This window comes from Silene latifolia, unplaced genomic scaffold (genome assembly GCF_048544455.1).
Source record: "Silene latifolia isolate original U9 population unplaced genomic scaffold, ASM4854445v1 scaffold_358, whole genome shotgun sequence".
Lineage (NCBI taxonomy): Eukaryota > Viridiplantae > Streptophyta > Magnoliopsida > Caryophyllales > Caryophyllaceae > Silene > Silene latifolia.
This window is the reverse complement of record NW_027413288.1, coordinates 64817-88084: the sequence shown is the minus strand read 5'-3', so window position 1 is coordinate 88084 and position 23268 is coordinate 64817. Positions and strand designations below refer to the sequence as shown.

Here is a 23268-nt window from a genome sequence, read left to right as displayed (position 1 = left end):
TAATAAATTTTTCGAGTTTTGTTTTAAAGAAGTCGAGCTATACCATAAAATTTCTGAATTCACTCACTCAAACATAAAAAAAAAATTAACTTTAAGAAAGCTAAAAAAAATTACACATAAGCTCGATAAGATATAACTTGATTGTATGATGCTATTGTACCACTGGAGGTATAATGTTATTTGTGGAAGAACCACCGGAAGACACTCGGGACTAATTGTCACTTTTCCCTGAGATTAGGCTGTTACTTGACCAATATGGCCGATATTTGACCAATATATGACTAAAATAAATAGCCAACAATTAGTCTTATTATAGACGGATATATCCGTTTAAAATGAAAGATGGGTCAAATATGCTTAACATAGTGATATTTTTTAGCTTCACCATACAACTTATTGTTTGTCTTATGGTTAAAGTGGATGAATATTTGATCGTCTATAACAATAGACGGATATCTCCCGTCTATAGTGAGAATTTGTGTATAGCAAATATGTGTTGCATAACGTAGTATGCACCTGTTTTAATAATTAAAATAAAAGGTGTTCCATCGCTCTCAAATTGCACTGGACTCCCTCCTGTCCAATTGTTTGCGTTTTTGTTTTGATTAAAATACTCCTAAAAAGATTAAAAACGATAACAATTGGCTATGACGGAGGAAACATTATTGAAGACTTTTTAAGGAAAACAAGATTAAGCTAATTATGGGCTTGTACCGTGCTAAAAATCCGTCTTTTTTAAATGGGATATTTTATATGGTATCCCTCAATTTTTTGACTTTCTACTTGGTATCCCTACATTTTTTAAAACATACATGGTACCCCTAATTGTTGTCATTATCACTAAGTTTACCCCTAAACTTTATTTTCCGTCAATTAAACTCAGTTTTAGGCGTTATGTGATTACTTGGACACGTAAACAAATTTGTCATTTATCATCACATGACAAAAGGTATCCATCTTTGGACGTGATAATTTGGCAAGGAATCAATAAATTTTTTGTCAAATTTTTTTAGCCCATATATATCAATAAATATTAGGATCGAGATGGATATTGAGCCTACTAGAGTCATGTCATTGGATAATAAATGACAAGTTTGGTTATACGTCCAAGTCATTACCTAACGCCTAAAACCGAGTTTAATTGATGGAAAATAAAGTTTAGGAGTACACTTAGTGATAATGACAACAATAAGGGGTATCATGTATGTTTTAAAAAGTGGAGGGGTACCATGTTGAAAATCGAAAAATTGAGGGGTACCATGTAGAATATCCATTTTCACAAATTCTTGTTTGTGACGGCACATATCCGTCACTCTTGAGTGACGGATACCATTTTACCTCACAAAGGCCCTGTTCTTTTGGACTGAAACTTATAGGATCTCGAATCGAATCGAACTTATAAGATCTCGAATCAATCGAATCGAATCGAACTTATAGGATCCGAATCGAACTTATAGGATCTCGAACTTAATCGAACTTATAGGATCTCGAACTTAACTAAACTTATAGGATCTCGAATCGAATCGAATCGAACTTATAGGATCTCGAATCGAACTTATAGGATTTGAATCGAATCAATCAATCGAACTTATAGGATCTGAACTGAACTTATAGGATCTGAAATGAACTGAAATTATAGAATCTGAACTGAACTGAACTTATATGATCTGAACTGAACTTATAGGATCTGAACTGAACTGAACTTATAGGATCTGAAGTTAACTTAAATTAAGTGACTTTAAGTCCAAAAGAACAGGGCCAAAGTACCCACTTTTTCTCTCTCTGCAACACTATTCATGTGGTCCTCTTTCTCCACTAACCCATTTTGTTACCATTTTAACTCACAAAATATCCGCCACAAATGGTAACCCGTTTCAAGGGAGACCAATTGATCCCTTTTTAAATTATACTCCCTCGGTCCCTCCTATTTTATTGTTGTTCCCCTTTCTCTTAAGCACAAGAACTATAAGTGAATTAATTTGGATCACATAATACATTTGACTCCATGTTAAATTAACTTTTAACCACGTAAAGTTATCCAAAAAAAAAGAAAGAGTTTAACAAAACTGAAATTAGATAGAAAAAAACGGGATAACAAATGAAATAGGAGGGAGTAATTTTTTTCAAAATTCTAGGGGTGGTTTGATGTTACCTGGGATGCTTATTGTGCTTATGATTTTTAGGTCATTGATAAAGTTCAAGAGGAGAAGATCCGTTCAGGTACAAGTGATACCCCATAAATCCATCAAACAAGTCTTTCTATCCGTTTTAAGATTAAAACAGGTCAAATACATAATACCTGCATAGATAAAGATAAGGCTTTTTTTTTTGTCTTATTTATGAAAATGATAGCTATTTGTCCGTCTTAAACTTAAAACAGCAAGTGAATACTCCGTCTTAAATGAGAATTTGTGAAATCCATAATACTCGGTACACAGAAGCAAGAATATTGTTAGTTTAACTTGAATCTATCTTGCCAAAAAAAAAAAATTAAAAAATAAATAAATAAATAAACTTTAAATCTTTTCTGTGCTGGTTCGTTCTCATTGTTCTTCACCTTTACTTCCTGTCAAACTTTCTGCGACAACCCTTGCCAAAAAGATTAATAGACTCCAAATAATTGATTTACCGTCCATAATCCATACTGAGCTTCAGGTGAAACGATTGGATAAAATTTTTGATAAAAGAAAGCGTTTTACACAGTAAACAGGTAAAACTAGAAGTACACCACCTCAGCAAGGACTAATAGGGATAAAACACGAAATAACAGCCCCTTGATCACTAATAAGGTTGATGCCTAACTTTCTTGCGAGTTTTTGTCGGCTTGAGTGCCAGAGTACTTGATATCCACGCACGGTTCACATCGCAAGTCTCATCAGACAACCAACAACATAATCGACCATCCTCCCCGCCACTCCACCCAAATATACTTTTGCTGACATATTGTTTAGACAACTTGGATGTGGGTACAATACTCCTAACAACGCCAGCATGTCCACCCTCAAGGATAGCTTCTGGGGAACCAACAGCTCGAGCATTAATATAATTTACTGGGAAGTAACCAATGGTCCCTGCATTTGTGGCACCGATAACCCATAACCGATCATCTTCAGAAGAGCTGTGGCAATCGATGAAGTAATCAATCTGCAAATAAAATCAACATTCCCTAGTTACATGAAAATACGGCTAATCTTTTAGTATGTACTCTTTGTCCAAGTCAAAACATAATAGATTACATCATCTCGGGTCCAGCCATTTGAAGCCATTGAACGAGCTTCTTGGAAATCAGCTATAATGTTTTCTTCTTTCCAGTCCCAGATGCTAAAATCAGATTTCAATGTCAATACATAGAAAAGAAACGTGCTCAAAATTTAAAATAAGCAACAGCAGCAGGGGAATAGGGGGCCGGGTAAGCTCGGCACTGTAACGGAAATAAAAACAGAATAATCTGGATAACCTTTCACCAATACCTTAGGGTTTCGATATGAGAAAGACACCATAGCTTTTCATTGCTTTGCCCAAAGAAACCAATTTTCCCAATCGATGTACCAACATTCAACACCTACATGTCACAAGATAAACAATTCAACATCTACTCATCATAACTCCATTTTAGTGGAAATAAAACCCATACTGCGCATGTGACATTGTAGGCTTGTTGCAGGGGAAGTGATATTCTTGATGTAAATAATGAAAGTGACAAAAGAAAGGGGAGCAAAGAGACAGTCCAGTTGACTCACTGATTCCAGATGGTCATCGTCATTTATGTCTCCTGTAGTGTCAAAGGTGCACATTAAACCATCGACGGAGGCGGACAGAAGCTTGTTTTGAGAGCCAGGAATAAAACGGACCTAGTAAAATCAAAATGCTAATCAGCAACAAAGAAAATCAACCAGTGGTGAATCTAAGAAGGATAATACGGGATGGAGCTATCATCTTCCAGTACTTGTAGCTCGCTTTCTAACCTGAGTAACATCTTCAGTGTGAGATTCTTCCAAGCATGCAACTTGCTTTTTGTTCCTCCAATCCCATAGCAACACCTGCATCAGATAGTATGAACAACATGCCTGATTTGTTCTTGATTGAACTGATGAGAATGAGATATGCAACAATAGCATCATTTTGAAGAACACGGATAGAAATTAAGCTGTCTGTCAAGAGCACTCATTGTCGTGCGCCCTGTCCAGATGGCATTTTTACAGAATCCACATCATCAACCTTCAAAAACCACTCCCTCACCTCTAGCCAGTGGCATAGCCAGAATTACTAGTGTGAGGTCAGTTTCAATGTAATTTTATGTTTCTTTTTGGTATAGTGTTTTATAGGCATCAAATTTTCAAATCAAACAAATTTAACAATAAAAAATGTTATTTGTCCGGAAAGATGTGGGGTATCAAGACCCCACTAGCTCCTACGCCTTTAGCAAAATGTATAGATATTTGAGTGAGTCATAGTTACTAAAGGACCATAATCGTCTTCATAACAGAATATACGTTCATTATACTTAAAAAATGCATCTGTTATATATTTGGATTCCACGAGATACACACATGTGAACAGCTACTGAGATGTAATTTGGCAGACCTCAATAAGAACACATTTTAGGCCCTGACGAGGGTTTTCTTTATGCACCAAGGTAAAGAATTTATGATAATCATTGATGAATTAGAATATATCGTGTACATACTTTTGCTTTACAACCACCTGCAAGAAGATTGTTCGCTCCGCCAAAAGAGAAACTAAACACTTCTTGAGAAGGACCGGCATGTAACACCGATACCTACATCATAAACACCTGTTATAAACAATTTGAAATACACCATTTATAACTGAAGAAAAAACTTCACCGTTTACACTGTCAATTAATTTAAAGCTATTACCTTTGACCACAGGTTTACGTTTAACATGAAAAACAATCTACTGCACTAAAGTAACCTAGCTGAAACTAGGTTACAAAGGCAAGCAGTAATTCAAATTGAGTCTCAGCTATTAGTACCAGAAAGGAAAACATCATCACTACCAATTCCCACAACCACTGATGCCAATGTCTACTTGCTTAAAACTAGAGTGGCACAAATTTAACGGATGTGTAAGAGCACGAGTGCACGACAAAAACAGTCATAGCAGCTCAAGTAACAAGTAGCTTTGCACAAAATCAGTACATGAGAAACTAAACAGGATTCATTTTCACTCTAATTTGCTCCAATAAGCCGAAAAGCGGACAATGTAGCATCATATGAAGCTCAACTAAGCTAAAATTACACAATTCAGAATGCACAAACACCAAAAAACTAGTGTAGACAAGCGAAAATCAACCTGTTGGAAAGTTCGAGAATCCCAAATTCGAATAGTACCATCAGAAGAGCAAGAATGCAAGAGTGAAGAATCAGTTGAAGAATCGCCAAAAGCGATTTCGTTAATAGTAGAAGTATGACCTCTACACTCCCCCAAATACTGCCCCGTCGCCGGCGAATATAATTTCACCGCATTATTCGACAACGATACCGCCATTGCCGACCAATCATCCCTTCACATCCAAAACAACACACAAACAATCAACAAATCCAATCAATCAAACAACTAATCAACTAGTTGAACATAATTACAGAATTAGAAAAGCCTAATTAGTAATTAGGGGGATTACTTGGGGGTGATTTGGAAGATGTAATCATCGCCGAAGTTAGTTTGAATGGAGTTTTTGAGAGCGTAACGCTTGGATGATGATGTTGATGGAGAGGTCGTGGTTGCTGTAGAGTGTTCTTCTACTTCCATTTCTGAAGCTTCCATTTTTAATAAAAAGGTGTCTTTTTGTGAAAGGTGTAACAATGGCGGGTGAATGTTTGGGGGATGGAAAAGAGGGTTTTGGTTTATTGTTTGTGTGAAGCGTATGGATGGACAAGTAATTAGGGTTTTGACCTATAACTTCTACCATATGTTGGATTTCAGTGGAATAGGAGCATGTACTATAGAGACGCTTTTTAATGTATTTTCCTTTTTTTTCTTTTTTTTTGAAACGGGGAAATGGCTTCCTTTCAATCTTTAAAGGATCCGCCTAGTCGGGACTATGGCGAGTGTACAGAACACCAGAGATCATAAAGAGGAGTCCGGAGAGCCCAAACCGCGAGGATACGCGACAGCACGGAAAGTCGGCACCTCGTTTAACAGACCCCAAAGGGCCACCGTGCAAATACCTCAGTGCTCCCGTGTAGGGCATCGAACCCGGGACCTCGCAGTTCGCTGAATATTTCAACGCTTTGAGGCACTCCCGCGCACCACTACACCCAAGCCACTTTGGTTTTTAATGTATTTTCGAGTGTTGTTTAAGGTGATTTTTGTTATCGAAAAATAAACATAAAATTCTCAGACGGCCGGTATCTGTCACAAGCTTGTGACGGATTAAATAAAATCCATATGAGATGATAAAGATAAATCATTTGTGATTCCCTATGCATTTTACTTTTTGTCTTATCTGCCATGTGAGTGATACTTAACCCGTCACAAGCTTGTGACGGATATATCTGTCACAAGTGAGACCTATTGGAAAATAAAAGGTATCCATTTTTGTTTATAATAGCCTATGCTCTTCAGTCATAAGATGTTGTTGAAAAAAATATGACAAAAGAGAACGGTTTATGTTTGGGTAAAATAAAAATACAAAGGTATTACATTTTTCCAGTGAAATTTGTATTTATAAAAGAGGAAATAAATTCTTAATCCCCTAAACTAAAAGAATAAGAAAAAAATTTTCCCGCCTCAATGCTTTTAACTAGAAATTGTTGATTGAAAAAATATGACTTATCAAACATCGCAACTTCTATAGTTGGGCCAAATTTATTTCATTCATTATTATCTCATTAGTCAATTATATGTATTTTAAATGTCGTAAATTTTATATTTAAAACATATGCAGATTTTACTCATATTATTAAAATCAGTGTGCTTTTCACTTTTTCATTCTTTAAATTTTTTACTCCGTTTAAATTGTTACTCCGCATATTGTAACAAAAATTACAAAAATAGTTATATGCTTCAAATGCGTAAAAATAAGATTAAATAAAATCTTTTTTAATCATAAACTTATTCCGAGTAAAAATGTAAAATTCGTTCTATTTTAATTCTTAGTATTTTTTCACATTAACAATTGTAGATAATTACAAATAAAATTCAAAGTTTATTTATATATTATTATTATTAGCTCTAATTGTTAAGTTTTCTACATATAACATTCTAAAATACCGTGCTTTAGCACGGGCTCTATACTAGTATATACATTAATTGTGTTGGTTAATGTGTAATTTAGTTCTTAACTCCTAAATCAATATCCAAATTAGAAGATATTTAATGCTTAAATACAACCCACCATTACCCAAAAAAAAATGCATCAATGTGAAATTTGATGTAATTTTAGTTTTGAAAAATAAAAGGACTACAAGTTTTTTTGGTTATGCTTCTTTCATGAACGTGTTTTACCCTTGTTATTTTACTCATTTTTTTCCTAATTCTTTTCAACACTCCTTTCCTCAGCATTAGCCACCCCACCGCCAGCCACACTCTCGCCGCCCACTCAATCGCCCGGCCTCCCCCATTACCGACCACCTCCCTAGCCCGTGCCCCTTTCCACCTTCCCCACAAATAATTACCTCCTTACCCCCACAAACAACCACCCTTCGTCCACATAATTTCTCTTTTCGTCCCTACCACCATCGCCGACCATCGTACTGCCCCCACCTACCATCACTTCTGGAATGAAACCCTAATTGTAAAAATTAACTTACTTGAATTTGTAATTAGTTGATTTTGGTATAAAAATTTGACGTATTGTTGATGAAATTAGATTAAGTACTTGTCTAATGTTTGAATAAAGTGCATAATTGACGATGGGTTACATTTGATTAATTTGCCAAAGAAAAAAGATAAGACAAAATTTTATTTTCTTTTCTGAAAGAAAGAAAGGTATACAATGGAAAAATTATGGGGAAAAAAATTATGAAAGAGTAAAACGTGTCCATGAAAAATTACTTTCGTTTTGTTATGAAAAAAGTGATATATTTTGTTCTTTTTATTATAAAAGAAGTGATATACTCTCTCTTATTCAATATAAACTTCCCTATTTTCTTTTCCGTCTATTCGTAATAACTTCCCTATTTCTTTTTTTGGTAATTGTTTATGTGGTTTTAATTGTATGGTGGGGTAGTATATTTGTGTGGTCCAAATTTATTTATATGCTGGGATAGTGTGTTTCCTTAATTTTTGTGTCAAAATGAAAATGGAAGTTTATTGTGAATAAGAGGGAGTATTTTGTTTTCACTAATAAACGTCCCAAAGCGTCTTGCTTGTGACAGGTACATTTTGTCACAAGCTGAAGACGGGGTAAAATGTGACCCATTTAAGACGAAAATGTAACCATTTTATCTAAAAAGTTACCAGAACAAATTCCTAAGCTATAATAATCTGTCATTAAAATGGTCACATTTTGTCGTTAAAATGGCGACATTTAGCCCGTCTTCAGCTTGTGACGAAAAGTGTCCGTCTTCAATGAGAATTGGTGTAAACGTCGAAGTGGTCAACATAAATAGTGCAAGTGGACAAGGTAGAAAAGAAAAGAAAAAAAGTGACATTAATTCTCTATCTAACCATGTGTAAGTAGAGGTAAAATATTGACTTAAGAGTATATTATTTTGGTTCAAATTATTTATTTTTTTGATGAAATGTAAGTAATTCATTCAAATAAAAAAAGTAATCATACAATGCATTTGGGTCAGTCCATTATTCTAATGGGCTTCATCAAAACGCATAGACAAAAACAAAAGGAAACGACATCAGTCCAAGACCGATCCTACAACAAGACCAAATTCCTATCTGATTCTCAACAACAAAAACAAATCGTCATCTGCTTCACACATGAACCCTAGAAAATAGGATTCATGTCTTCCCCAAAAATTTCCCGATCTCATCCTTGTCGATGTCACTCTTCCTTTGAATCAAGCTAGAGAACCAAGTTTTCATGTCCTTAAGGATGTCACCCGCAAGCTTAGTAGGTCTGAGTACCTGAGCCTCGTGTTTGCAAAGGTTTCTCTGTCGCCAAATACAATAGATCGTCGCATTGATGATTGCATTAATCATCTCCTGGTGCTTTTTGCCCCCTTTCATCTTCAATCTCCAATCAAGGATGCTACTGCGAGGTAAGTTAACCCTAATCCAGCTCTCTATGCAACACACAACTCTGTCACTATATTCACATTCAAAGAAGAGGTGATTCGTGTTCTCAATCCCATCTCCACAGATGTAGCAGGTAATATCTGTTGTTATCCCTATTTTGTGCAATCTTTCATTTGTATTCATTGCTTTATGCTGATATAACCAGGCCACTAGACTGTGCTTTGGAACTGTCAAATTGTTCCAAACTAGTTTTGTCCAGTTAACTTTGTCGCCCTTCCATCTAAGGAACTCATACCCTTTCGCAATTGTGTATTCTCTCCCCTTCTGGTTTAACCAAATTCCCTGCTGGTAAGGACTATCCAGTAGGGTTTTAACTTGCCACAACTTTCTCCAATACCAGCTTGTGTCACTTGGTGGCCTATAATATATTTTGGTTGAAATTAGTGCACTATAAAAATCAACTCAACCTCATAATTAAATTAACAAAGCTCTTACCAGAATTAACTCTTATCCTATATACTTCCTCCATTCAACTCCAATCTACCATATTTCCATTTCCATCCATTCAATTCCACTCTACCACTTTCTATAAAAAGCAAGAAAAATGACAATTCTATCCTCATTGCTTTATCTTATTTACACCAAATGTCACTGCTTGGCCCATACTCAATTATACTCAAATCCCTCCCTAATTCTAATCTGGCCCAATTAACAACCCTAACTCAATCCACACTCACTTATCCTTCCCTCCAAATTTTACTAACCCAACCCACTATACCCCCTTATATCCGTTCAAAAAAAAAATCCTAAACTCACTCCTCTCATTCAATCCCCCATCAGCCCAACTACTCCTCTCCCATAACTCTCTCAACTTCTCTAGAATCTTCAGAAACCCTAAAGTCATCCTCTCTTTCCCTCTCTCTAATTCCGCCTCCATCAACTTTTCTTTCATCTTCAGAAACCCTAGATCTCTTGTGTTTTCCATTTACATTTATACTTTCTTCATCCTATTTCAAATATCCTCCTTATTCTACTTCTTCCGTTGTGTGTTTTTCTTAGATCGTTATGGCACCTCCTCTTCCCAACTGTGGTCATGAATGTCTTTAATGCGTTCTTGAATGGTATGGGCATATGGATCATCAGAAAATGAAGAAGAAGATGACGAAAAGGATGAATCTGGGCCTGAGTCACCTCCTCCTAACCAGATTGTTCCTGGTTCTCTAGAGCCTTATGATTTAGGGACTCGGGTTGAGGAAATCCAGTTCGATGATGGATTTGTTTGTGTTCGTGAGTCCCCTGAGAAGCCTGGTATTCCTCCTATGGCTGAAGTGGGTTGTGGATCTGGTGATCCAGAAACACCATGCACAAAGTATACGAACGCTTATTTGAAGAGAATGGAAGATAAGCGGAAAAAATGCCCTGATAAAGAGAAAAAAGAAGTTGAATATGTGGAGGATAAGTCGCCATCACCAAGCATGAAGAAATTCAAAGCTTATCAGAAGAGATTTACTGCTAGGGTTCTTAAATTTTCAAAGTAGGAGGTATATTTCCTGAATCTGAACCTTTTACTGTTAATTTCATTGATTTTTGAACATTTCATTGTTTATGACTGCTGGGATTTAAGTGTTGTTAGGAATATGTTCTAGGATTATGGTTGTCTTTCAGTATACAATGTTTGCATTCTGTTTTAATTTTGTTGCTTTTATATCTTCGTTGTGTTAGTTACTGTCATTGTTACTCATTTGTTTTCATTCTGTTTTAATTTTGTTGCTTTTATATCTTCGTTGTGTTAGTTACTGTCATTGTTACTCATTGTTATCAACTGTCATAGTGACTGTCATTGTTACTGTCCTTGCTATTGTTACTCATTGTTATCAACTGTCATAGTGACTGTCATTGTTACTGTCATTGCTTACAGAGTGACTGTCATTGTTAGTCTCATTGCTACAGAGTGACTGTCATTGTTACTATCATTGTTAATGTCATTACTGTCATTGCTTACATTTGAGTTATTGTCATGTCATTACAGTTACACGTCTGATTGCTTACAACAATTTAATCTACTTTGTAGTACTGATTTTCCATGAACCTCAATGAATGGTCCTTACTGGACTGAGAGGGTCTTCTTGTTTGGGGTGAGTTGATTGTTATTTTTGGTTGCTGATTGGTGTTGCTCAGTGATGAAAAAACCTTATTGGTTTGAGAGCTTTTAGATTATTTATGGAGTTGAATGGTAAGTGGCCATTAAATTTAAGTATTTAAGCCACCACATGCTATATAAATGAATGGGTGTGTGTGCTCAACAATTTCATTTGCAGTATGAGGGCTCAATGATGATTGTTCCTTAATGGTTTGAGAGCTTTATTGGTTGTTGCCTTACTCATTACTGTTATTATTTGTTGAGCATAGTCTACCTTCATTGTGTGTATGTATAGGAGGCTTTAATACTTTATACAACTCAATGATGCGGCCAACAATGCCTGAGAGTTGATGTTGCTCAATGATTAATTTACCTTAATAGTATGAGAGCAGTAGGTATGGTATTATGTTGGAGTTGAATGGAGGAAGTATAAGTATAGGTTATTGCCAATTATATTAAAGTAGTTAAGCCACCATATGGTCTACCTTTGAATGGGTGTGTGTGTTCAACAATTTCAATTGCAGTATGAGAGCTCTTTGATGACTGTTCCTTACTGGTTTGAGAGCTTTATTTATTGTTGCCTTACTCATTACTGTTATTATTTGTTGAGCATGGTCTACCTTCATTGTGTGTGTATGTAAGAGGCTTGATTACTTGGCACAACTCAATGATGAGGGCACACTAAGCCTGAGAGTTGATGTCTGTCTATTCCTTTAACTAAACTTCAATCTGGATATTCAACTGTTGAGTTCTGTATGCACTGAACTTTCATTCTTAACATAACTCTAAACTTAAAACTGAATTGAGCGTTTGTGTATGCCAGTATATGTCTTCAATGTCTGCATATGGTTGAGTTGATGTCTGTCTATTCTATTCTTTTTCAATTAAACATGAACCATTTCTGTCTGCATAAACTAAGTTTAAAACTGAACTTAAAATGGAACTTATAATTGAACATTGCATTTCACATTGTTGGGGTTGGTGTCCTTAACAGTTAGTGCAAGGACTTATAAATCTCTAAAAGGATCAAAGGGCATACTTTCGGTATTATTATCAGTTGATCCACGTTTATCAATAACGGTTGGCTTGCTAGATAAGTTTGACGTTATTGTCATATAGATGGCGGTGATCAACTGGTCCCTAAAAGTCACACCTATAGGATACGTTTGAGAGACGTGACGGTATGAAAATACAGTCATGTAGATGCCAAATCTGACTAACCAGTTAGTCCGAGTTATTTGACTAGTAATTAGTCAAAAATGTGATGTTGAGATATTATATTTAATACGGATTAAATATCATGGGCTAAGGCGAATTAACCAGTTAATTCGTAAAATTAAATATAAGCGTTTTATATTTAATTAAATGTATATTGAATATAATTATACAATATCGTCTTTGTCGGACATGTATTAATATTTCAACTAACCCGTATAATTAGTTGATGTTTTAATAGCCGATAACCGATGACGATTTATAATAAAAAACCGCATCATATACATTTAGCGAGACGAGTCGGATCAGTCGGATCACGAGTTAAATGAGGAGAAAGTGGAAAGCCCACTCCCTCCTCTCATGACCCGCGGACCGAGGTAACAAAAGGAGAGGCTCCCTCTCCTTTTGACCTAGCGATTTTCATTTACAGAAAAACTAGGGTTTTGGAGATTAAGCTTTCTCTGAAACTGAGATCTCACATCTCGAGAAAAACTCACATCAAGTTCTCCCAATATTGCAAGGCAATCGGAGAACACGTTCTAGCACAAGGGCATATCTCGGACAAATCTTGGGTGCAACAATTAGGAGGGAATCTCGTTTGATTTCTGTTCTTTACGCCGCACCATAAAGGACCCGAGGTTGATTCTTGTTCCTTATCGTTTCTCTATTGTATTTATGTTTTATGACGATAATCGCATGTTAAATTTACGTTATAGTCCTAAATTTAAAGGGTCTTATACGGATATTACCCTACAAGTGGTATCAGAGCGAGGCCACGTAAATTTTCATTGTGATTTTTCATAAAAACGATTTTGAAACGATTGTTTTGTCTCGAAAACCGTGCCATGTTTACACGGCTGTTTTTTTTTAACCGTGACATGTTTTTTTCACGGTTGTTTTGTGTGATTTTCGATTTGTTCTTTTACATATTGTTATTTTATACGGAGATTATAACAATATGTCAAGTTTTGTCAATTGTTAAATTTGTTTTGATGCGTTTTTGATCAAAATTGCAATTGATTTTGTCTCGACAAACTGTTTTCACGAGGGTTTAGGTTTTCCAGAAATTTTGTACTCGATCGAGCAGGTTTTTACTCGATCGAGTGGTTTTTCTGTCATGTTTTTACTCGATCGAGTCCTTGCGATTTCGATCGACCTGCTTTTAAAACCCTCTCGATCGAGAAGTCCTCGTCGATCGAAAGCGATTTGTCGATAAAGGTACTCGATCGACCACCAGGTTTAGTCGATCGAGCACTTTCTGTTTGGAACCCTCTCGATCGACTTGCGTTCATCGATCGAGCCCTTTTGTTCCTCGATCGAGCACCTGTGTCCCTGGATCGAGGGATTTTTGTTCTGGCAGCTTTGAAAATTTATTCTTTTTGCTTTAAATTTTCTTTTGGCCTTAATATGTACTTTATACGGATATTGTACACTCGCTATGATTGTGAAACGGTTCACACGCGTACCATTAAGTTATTTTAACGTGTATTTAAAGTAACGGACTGTATTAGATTAAAATTAAATTGATAGAAGCGGTTTTATCACATGAATTTTAATCATTAAAAGGTGGTTTGGATAAATTTAACATAATTACAGAATTATGTCACGAATGAATTTGTTTTTAGTTGATGCATTTATTTATCGTTTTGTTGAATGCCTTGAATGCCTTTTATTACGTATTTATTTATTTTTGCAAACGGTTGTAACTTAGTGTGGCCTTAGTAGAACGTGTTACCGTAATGATGGAACACGGTCTTGGTTGTATTTTGAGATCTCGCATCTCCGTTTTGGTTTTTTTTCACTTGTAATTACAGTTTTAATTAGAATGTAAATAGGTTTATATTTGTAATTTTAAATTATAATTTTGAGAAGATCAAAGATGGAGACCGGATGCTCACTCCCGCTACTTGGATCAAGATGGAACATCAAGACAAGCTTCTCGGGTCCAACGGTGGATTCCAAAGTTGTTTTATGTTTTGTTTTACTAGGATAGGCCACACTAGGAATTTTTATTTACGTATTGCATTCATTTTTTATTTTATCGTAACGATAGTATGCATCATATTCCGCCTAAAAACCAAACCACCTAATAATTGCATGAAAACTGACACATATAGAGGTCACGAGTTAGTTTTCATTGACATTCTCATGTCACACGTTTTTTAAGCCATCACCCAAATTGATTCATTCACGCAGACGCTAGTTATTCGTTCACTTAAAATGAATTATAATTAGGTTGATGGGATCTTCCTCGTATAAACAAAAATTGAGAACGGTCTTTATAGGTCAAACTCCAATGAGTCCCTTCTTCGTCGGTAGGCATAATATGACCCCTTCTACGTCGGGTAGGTTGGAACCGATTGACCTATTTTATCTCAACACTATGGTCACTTGTACGATCCTGTGACTATGGTGGACTATAGATAGGATTTACGGAAATCTATCGACCAAGAGTTCTTCCGTAAGAATTAGCTAAACAGTTGGCTTATCAATTTACAGAAATTGAGTCTTGGGATCACTTGTATCATTCTTGAGGAGATCAATTATGCAAGTGCGAGAGTCTACATGTTAAAATGAATTTTTAATAGACTTAAATCACCTCGATGAGTTGCTTATTTCGTTTTGTTTTTTTTTTTTTTCAAAGTAGATCACGTTTTATTAAACTGCAAATAACAAATGGCTGGTTCTACTGATAACCCAATGCCAAGTGCCACATTGGACCGTGAGTCCCGGCTTCTGATCTTCATGAATCGATGAATCGATCTACTCGATCAAGAATGATGGATCAAACTTCGCGGATGGGAGGCGGCATTACGGAATGCTTTAGACGGAAGCTCAAATATCTCTTAGAGCCCATCCCGCAAACCCAGGTCCCACGGCTAGAGCTTTTCACCAAGTTTAATGATTTATGTATGGAAGCGGGTGCGATTAAAAACGTACTCATTTTTGCAATGGAACCCAATTTGCCGAAACGCTTCATAGCCCATGGTGCAAACAAGATTTTCACCACGCTCACCAAGGAATTCTCGAAAGCACCGAGAATCGTGACCTATGAGCATACCACTCGCTTCTTTGATGCGAGACTCGAGAAGGGCCAACCGGTTAGCCCACACATTCTCGGCATGATTGAGAATGTCGAGAAACTGAGACCTTTAATCGTAACATCATTGTTATCGACCGCATACTTCACTCACTCCACGATGGTTATTCGCAATTTAGAGCGAATTACTATATGAATGATTTGAAGAAAACTCCGCATGAACTGCACTCCCTCCTCGTACAGACCGAAAAGGACATGAAGTTCAGTGGGAGCATGAAACAAGATGTTCTCGTTGTGTCAAATAAAGGGAAGGGTAAGGGCAAAGCTCGGGCAAACCTAGCGAGGTAAGGCGAAGTTCAAGAAGTCGGGTTCGAAGAGTGGGCCTTGAGTCGAGCACCTCATCAGGCGTGACAAAGAGCAAGAATGAAAACATGGAATGCCATCATTGCCACAAGACTCATTGGAGACGCACATGTCCTTTATTTATCATGAGGACTTAAAGGCGGTCGTTTAAACCTGTTGGTATGTCTTCCTCTTCTTCTACTTTTATTCATATGATTGAGATTAACCACGCAAGTTACGGAACTTGGGTACTTGATACTTGTTGTGGTTCTCATCTGTGTAATCATGTGCGGGGGCTCCGAAACATCGAACCCCTCGTAAAGGGTGAGGTGGACTCAAATGGGAATGGAGCAAGAGTGGCTTCTCAAAGGGGACATATGTGATCCACTTCCTAGCGGTTTGAGTTGTCATTATATGACTTATTATGTACCTAGTCTTTCGAAAAACATTATTTCGGTTTACGCACTTGATAAACTTGGTTTTTCATTTGTAATAGAAAATAATACTTGCATTTTCTCATTACACGATATGATTTACTGACAAGGCGGTCTCCATGAACGGAATTTATGTTTTAGATCAGACCACGGAAATATTACACGTAATGAATAAAAAGTTAAAGGTTGGTGACAAAGATCAAACGTATCTATGGCAACGCTTAGTATGGGACACATTAATGAGAAACGCGTAAAATAGCTCATCAAACATGGAGCTATCTCGGCCTTTGATTTTCAATCATTTGGCACGTGTGAATCATGTCTCATCGGTAAGATGACTCGGATTTCCTTCAAAGGTGTTGGAATGCGCTTTTACCTATTAGGGCTCATACACACGGATGTATGTGGTCCTATGTCAATCACCGCACGAGAAGGCTATAGGTATTTCATCACTTTCACGGATGATTTAAGTAGATATGGCTATGTCTACTTAATGAAGCACAAAAGTGAATCCTTTGAGAAATTCAAGGAATACCAGAATAGGTACGTAACCTATTGGGTAGAAAGATTAAAACACTGCGTTCGGATCGTGGTGGCGAGTATCTTTCTCACGAGTTTGATCAACACCTTAAAGACTGTGGGATTGCCTTACGAACCTGGAACACCTCAGCAAAATGGTGTGTCCGAACGGAGAAATCGAACACTACTTGATATGGTTCGATCCATGATGAGTCACACCGTGTTGCCTTCGACTCATTGTGGGGTTATGCTCTTCTGTCACCGCTCTAATACTTAATCAAGTCCGTCTAAATCTGTTGACAAGACTCCATATGAACTATGGAAGGGAACGGTCCCTAACTTGTCCTTTATACGGGTTTGGGGCTGCGAGGCTTATGTCAAGTGGAGACACGAGGATAAGCTCGGGCCGCGATCGGTCAAGACATACTTTATAGGTTATCCTAAAGGAACACTTGGTCATTACTTCTATTCGCCAACCGAACAACGTGTCTTTGTTGCGGCCAAAATCGACATTCTTAGAGAAGGAATTTCTCGAGAATGCAAAGAGTGATAGAACCTTCGACATCGGAGATTCCAAACCAAACACCGAGCAACCATTGGAGGAACCTGTTCCTTCAATCCCGGCTGCGGTGAACATTCCCGAGGAACCTAGGAGGTCGGGAAGAGTCTCTATTCCTCCGGACTGATACATTGGTATGGTCGAGGAACATGACATAGATGACGTTCTACTCTTAACGAGTAGTGAACCCGCAACCTATAAAGGTGCCATGACTAGTTCCGACTCAAAGCTATGGCTTGAGGCCATGCAATCCGAGATGGACTCTATGTATGAGAACAACGTATGGGATCTTGTTGACTTACCTGCTAAGGTTCGTCCCCTTCAATGCAAATGGCTTTACAAGATAAAGCATTCGGTGGAAGGTCAACAAGATATCTATAAAGCACGACTAGTTGCTAAAGGTTTCACCCAAGTGCCAGGTTTGCACTACGATGAAATTTTCGCACCCGTAGTCATGCTGCGTTCCATTCGGATTATCTTAGCGATCGCCGCTTTTCATGACTATGAAATTTGGCAAATGGATGTGAAAACCGCCTTCTTAAACGGCTTTTTGGAGGAAGAGTTGTACATGGTACAACCCGAAGGTTTCATCGATCCTTTACATCCTAAGAAAGTGTGCAAACTTAAGCGTTCCATTTATGGACTTAAGCAAGCATCTCGGAGTTGGAATCATCGCTTCGACCAAGTGATTAAAGAAAATGGATTTACTCGATCGGTCGAGGAACCATGTCTTTATATCAAGTCGAGTGGGAGCAAGATTGTCTTCCTAATATTGTATGTCGATGACATACTCCTGATTGGGAATGACATACCTCTCTTAACTTCGGTGAAAGTATGGTTGAAAAACCATTTCCGGATGAAAGATCCGGGTGAGGCGCAAAGAATTGCAGGCATCCGTATCTATCGAGATAGATCACGACGGATGTTATCTCTCGATTGGTCCTAGAGAGATTCAGAATGACTAACTCCAAGAAGGGGTTCCTTCCTATGGCTCCAGGGGTGCATTTGAGCAAGTCTCGCACCGAGACACCGGAAGAGAAAGAGCGCATGACACGGATTCCTTATGCTTCGGCAATAGGATCAATCATGTATGCATATGCACACGTCCGTGGCATATGCATCAGTATGACAAGTCGATTCCAACAAAGATCCAGGTGAACCACATTGGCATGGCTCAAAGAACATTCTTAAGTACCTTAAAGATTGGGCATTGACTTATGGAGGCGAACAAAGGCTATGCGCAACCGATTACGAGATGCTAGCTTCCAAACGCATCGAGATGACTCAAATCTCGATTGCGTTTTACTCTTAATGGCGCTAATGTGGAAGAGTTCAAACAAAAAAATTCTACGACCTTTACAAAGGAAGCGATATGGATGCGTCAATTCTTACATGGGCTATCTGTAGTGCCTAGTTCGAATGACCCGATCACCATCTATTGCGACAATAGTGGTGCCATCTTCCAAGCTAAGGAGCCAAAGTTTAGCAACAAGTCTTGACATGTACAACGGAAAGCTCATCTAATCCGGGATTACGTGGAGCAAAAGGAAGTAGTGATAGAAAAGATTGCTACAGATGATAACATAGCAGATCCTCTCACTAAAGCATTACGACAAGATAAGCATGAAGGGCATGTTAATTCCATGGGAATTACACGTGTTCCTAAATTGTAGTACTCTTTTATGGATCAGATTCATTCTCTCTTGTACTCTATACGACATCATCGTTTTGATATTTTATATATATATTTTGTTTGTCATGTGGATTTGTACGACAAATTTTGAACACCACAAAGTGAACCGAACGAACATTATATCTTTTCGGTCCTTAATTGCCCACATGAGCTGATAACTCGGCAATTATTTTGTGACGTTGGTTGATGGTGGGTTCAACGAGCCATAAGTCAACCGGTTGACTGACCAATCACAGAGGCGATTTATACGGATATTTCGTAGGACACAAATGTGACATCGACGTGGAGTCCTAAATGTTTTATAACATTCGGTGCCCCGTCGTGGATAGGACCTCCATGGTGATCCTAAGAGTCGATTCTTTTGACTATCGACTGTCTCTTGAGACTAAGGCCGATTTTGGGTGACTTTGGTTTCTTTCTCACGGTCATCCGTAACAGGGGGCCAAGTAGATTTTTTCTGGGGTCATTTCATGCCTGCTTAGATCGGAAGGAGTCGAGTTGAAGGAAATATTCACCTTTATCGTACTCGATATTTCTCGGGGCCACTCGAGGAGTCAGAATCGAAATGCATGGCCATGGTGGATACGGATTCGTTTTATCGGTTAAGTTACTCTCTAGTCGGGGAAACCACTCTAGATACGGATCGATTGTAAAATACGACCTTTGTGGATCCAGATCTGCAAATTGTTTTACATTGAGTGGGAGAAATTTTAAATGAATATGAGAATCGGTTATCGCACATACACTTGTACGGACAAGTGGGAGTTTGTTGGAGCTTGTGTCCTCCGATTAGTGCGGATAACGTCGTCATTGCACATACACTTGTACGGACAAGTGGGAGCTTGTTGGGGTTGGTGTCCTTAACAGATTAGTTTTATAAATCTCTAAAAGGATCAAAGGGCATACTTTTGGTATTATTATCGGTTGATCCACGTTTATCAATAACGGTTGGCTTGCTAGATAAGTTTGACGTTATTGTCATACTGATGGCGGTGATCAAATGGTCCCTAAAAGTCACACCTATAGGATACGTTTGAGAGACGTGACGGTATGAAAATACAACATGTAGATGCCAAAAATCGACTAACCAGTTAGTCCGAGTTATTTGACTAGTAATTAGTCAAAAATGTGATGTTGAGATATTATATTTAATACGGATTAAATATCATGGGCTAAAGAATTAATTAACCATTAATTCGTAAAATTAAATATAAGCGTTTTATATTTAATTAAATGTATATTGAATATAATTATACAATATCGTCTTTGTCGGACATGTATTAATATTTCAACTAACCCGTATAATTAGTTGATGTTTTAATAGCCGATAACCGATGACGATTTATAATAAAAAACCGCATCATATACATTTAGCGAGACGAGTCGGATCAGTCGGATCACGAGTTAAATGAGGAGAAAGTGGAAAGCCCACTCCCTCCTCTCATGACCCGCGGACCGAGGTAACAAAAGGAGAGGCTCCCTCTCCTTTTGACCTAGCGATTTTCATTTACAGAAAAACTAGGGTTTTGGAGATTAAGCTTTCTCTGAAACTGAGATCTCACATCTCGAGAAAAACTCACATCAAGTTCTCCCAATATTGCAAGGCAATCGGAGAACACGTTCTAGCACAAGGGCATATCTCGGACAAATCTTGGGTGCAACAATTAGGAGGGAATCTCGTTTGATTTCTGTTCTTTACGCCGCACCATAAAGGACCCGAGGTTGATTCTTGTTCCTTATCGTTTCTCTATTGTATTTATGTTTTATGACGATAATCGCATGTTAAATTTACGTTATAGTCCTAAATTTAAAGGGTCTTATACGGATATTACCCTACACACATATGATTTCAATTGAAACTGAAGTTTAATGTTCATTTGAAATTGAAGTTTCAAATGAACATTAAACTGATCATTACATCCAAAAGTAAACTGAAGTTTAATGTTCATTTGAAACTGATGTTTCAAATGAACATTAAACTCAATATTACATCACTTGTCTTTGACAATGCCTTACAATCCATTTGTCATAATAACTTAACCTTCTACATTGTACCCTAGTGTATCCATTAGGTGTTCTATTCCTTGTGTCTTGCTTAGTTCTTGCATATATTCAATGCACTCTCTTACCAAATCTTCATTAACGATTCAATTCCTTGGTAACATACCAAATGCAGCTAGATGACCCTTTCCCATATGTGGAATTAAAAAATTATTATGGCCCTTGCACATCATAATATCAATCATGATTGCTTGTAATGATAAGAATATGTTGTTGAGTTTGGTAGGACTGTAATCTATGAATGCTTGCATCACTTCATTGACTAGTTCATCAACTATTTTGGATGCTCTTGATGATTGCAATGACTGTAATGCCTTGAAATAACCAAGGTCATTACAGTTTAAATCTGGTGAGTTTGACTAATTCAATATTAAAACCATCTGAATTTGCAGCAACCATAAAGTCAGGGTCGTTATTCTTGATATGTGGCCTTGCATTGTCTTGTTGAATGTAAATATGCTTGCTTAAAAAGTCTGGCCACACACTCTTAATTGCTGGTATAACTTGATGAATTAGACAATCTTTGACAACCTGTTTTGTGATTGATTCAATAGGCTTAGTTTCCATTGTCCCCCTTGGCCTATTTATGCTAGACCTTGCTACTAGTACTTCATGTTTAAATGGAAACATGCCTATTTTCCCATCAAATATTAACTCCCCATCTGCTCCAAATATTGGCCTAGTTACTGCACACATGAACATGACCTTTGTGATGAACCTTTTTAACTGGTAGCTCCTATATGGAGGCTCCTCCCCTTCCACTATATACACCTTTTCATTGTCTGAGGTTATGAAGAACCACTTCTCATCCATGTGGATAGTGTTGCTCATCTCATCAAATATTATTTCAGTGACTGGGATTGAATTTAGATCTAGAAATTCTTGCACTTGTTGTCTAACCACCAATGACTTTAGTGAATGCATTAGCCTTTGTTCTTTGTGTAAGTCACTGAGTTTGGGATGTAATGGACTTGAATGAGGCTTAAATAAACCTTTATTCAACCATGAATAGACTATTCCAACTGAAACTCCACGGTTTTTAGAAACCCTTTCCACGGTGTTTCTTTTAGAACTGTCAAGTGACTTGATATGCTCAATGTCTGGTAGTATTCTTTTCTTGTTTTTATTGCCTATTCTTCCACTCTTGACATCAAGTTTTTATCCTACTAACCTCAGTTTTTTTTTGCAAGTTTCCATACGTTTGAGATGCTTCTATCACTCAACCCAAACCTTACTGCTGCCTCTCTGATAGCACCAAATCCAAGCTTCCTATCATTAGTGTTTTGAAGCAAGTAGATGCCAACTTCAGTCCTCAATTCCTCTGTCATACACTTGAACACCATGGCTATGAAGTTTAAGTTTTTTGAAGATAGTTGTGTAATTTCAAGAACAAAAACCGTGTAATTTTTTTTTAACTTCAGCACTTTTTTTTTGGATTCTTGTAATTTATGGAGTTGTAAAGTTTAATTTTGTTTCTTTGTTATTGAATGAGCTCCCTAATGTAAGGAGATGATTTGGTGTGAATGTGTATCCAACTGGGTTCTTTATACTTTGAGCTGACATTTTTTTGGGGGAAAATTAAATCCCACTTGTTTTGGTGGGATTTTTGAAGTATTGAAATTTTTGGTGGGAAGTTTAGAGTCTAATTACTTCCCTAATTTAGCTTACTTTATGGACAAATTAATCATCCATCCCATTTTCCATTGTACTTTTACTACTTCCTTATAATTTTCTTAAGACTTGTGCTAATTGTACTATGGTAGAGTGGAATTCAATAGAGGAAGTATCTTATATAAAAAGAGAATAGGGGGTTTGCCTATTTTTACACAGCCTATACCCTTTGACTACACATATATTTACAGTCAATGCCACTTAATACTATTAATTTATGTTTCTCTTATGTTCCATGTACACCGCCTAAAATTTTTTGTTCATCTACCATTCCATTCCGATTCATGTATCCAAAAACTTCTCATCTATCATTCTTATCGTTTCCAAAATTGATTATAATTGATTTGAGATTACAAGATTAGGAAATTTGCCTTTGTTAATTTTTTCAATTTATTTCAGTACAGGTACAAACAATTAAACTGGAGAACAATTACA

At 37.1% G+C, this 23268-nt stretch overlaps 2 protein-coding genes across 2 annotated transcripts; both read right to left on the bottom strand.

Moving 5' to 3' along the window:
- Window positions 1-2650: 2650 nt before the first annotated feature.
- LOC141639373 (WD repeat-containing protein GTS1) lies at window positions 2651-5952 on the bottom strand. The gene is made up of 8 exons (XM_074448521.1): window positions 5645-5952; window positions 5317-5527; window positions 4688-4780; window positions 3966-4040; window positions 3741-3851; window positions 3471-3562; window positions 3237-3321; window positions 2651-3144 (listed from the first exon to the last, which is right to left on the bottom strand). Exons 1-8 carry the CDS (start codon window positions 5785-5787, stop codon window positions 2782-2784), a joined length of 1173 nt encoding a protein of 390 aa, XP_074304622.1. The 5' UTR covers window positions 5788-5952; the 3' UTR covers window positions 2651-2781.
- A 15543-nt stretch (window positions 5953-21495) lies between these two features.
- Window positions 21496-22505, bottom strand: LOC141639375 (uncharacterized). The gene is made up of 2 exons (XM_074448523.1): window positions 22393-22505; window positions 21496-22234 (listed from the first exon to the last, which is right to left on the bottom strand). Exons 1-2 carry the CDS (start codon window positions 22503-22505, stop codon window positions 21496-21498), a joined length of 852 nt encoding a protein of 283 aa, XP_074304624.1.
- Window positions 22506-23268: the final 763 nt, after the last annotated feature.

Bases quoted from the DNA above. Each gene is read 5' to 3' on its own strand.
- LOC141639373 (XM_074448521.1), bottom strand. From the start codon at position 5,787: ATGGAAGCTTCAGAAATGGAAGTAGAAGAACACTCTACAGCAACCACG. The intron at 4,041-4,687 runs GTATGTACACGA...TATCTGATGCAG, and splicing joins CAGGTGGTTGTAAAGCAAAA to GTGTTGCTATGGGATTGGAG. The intron at 3,145-3,236 runs GTAATCTATTAT...TTTTATTTGCAG, and splicing joins ATGGCTGGACCCGAGATGAT to ATTGATTACTTCATCGATTG.
- LOC141639375 (XM_074448523.1), bottom strand. From the start codon at position 22,505: ATGGTGTTCAAGTGTATGACAGAGGAATTGAGGACTGAAGTTGGCATC. The intron at 22,235-22,392 runs GTTTGGGTTGAG...GTCACTTGACAG, and splicing joins ATCAGAGAGGCAGCAGTAAG to TTCTAAAAGAAACACCGTGG.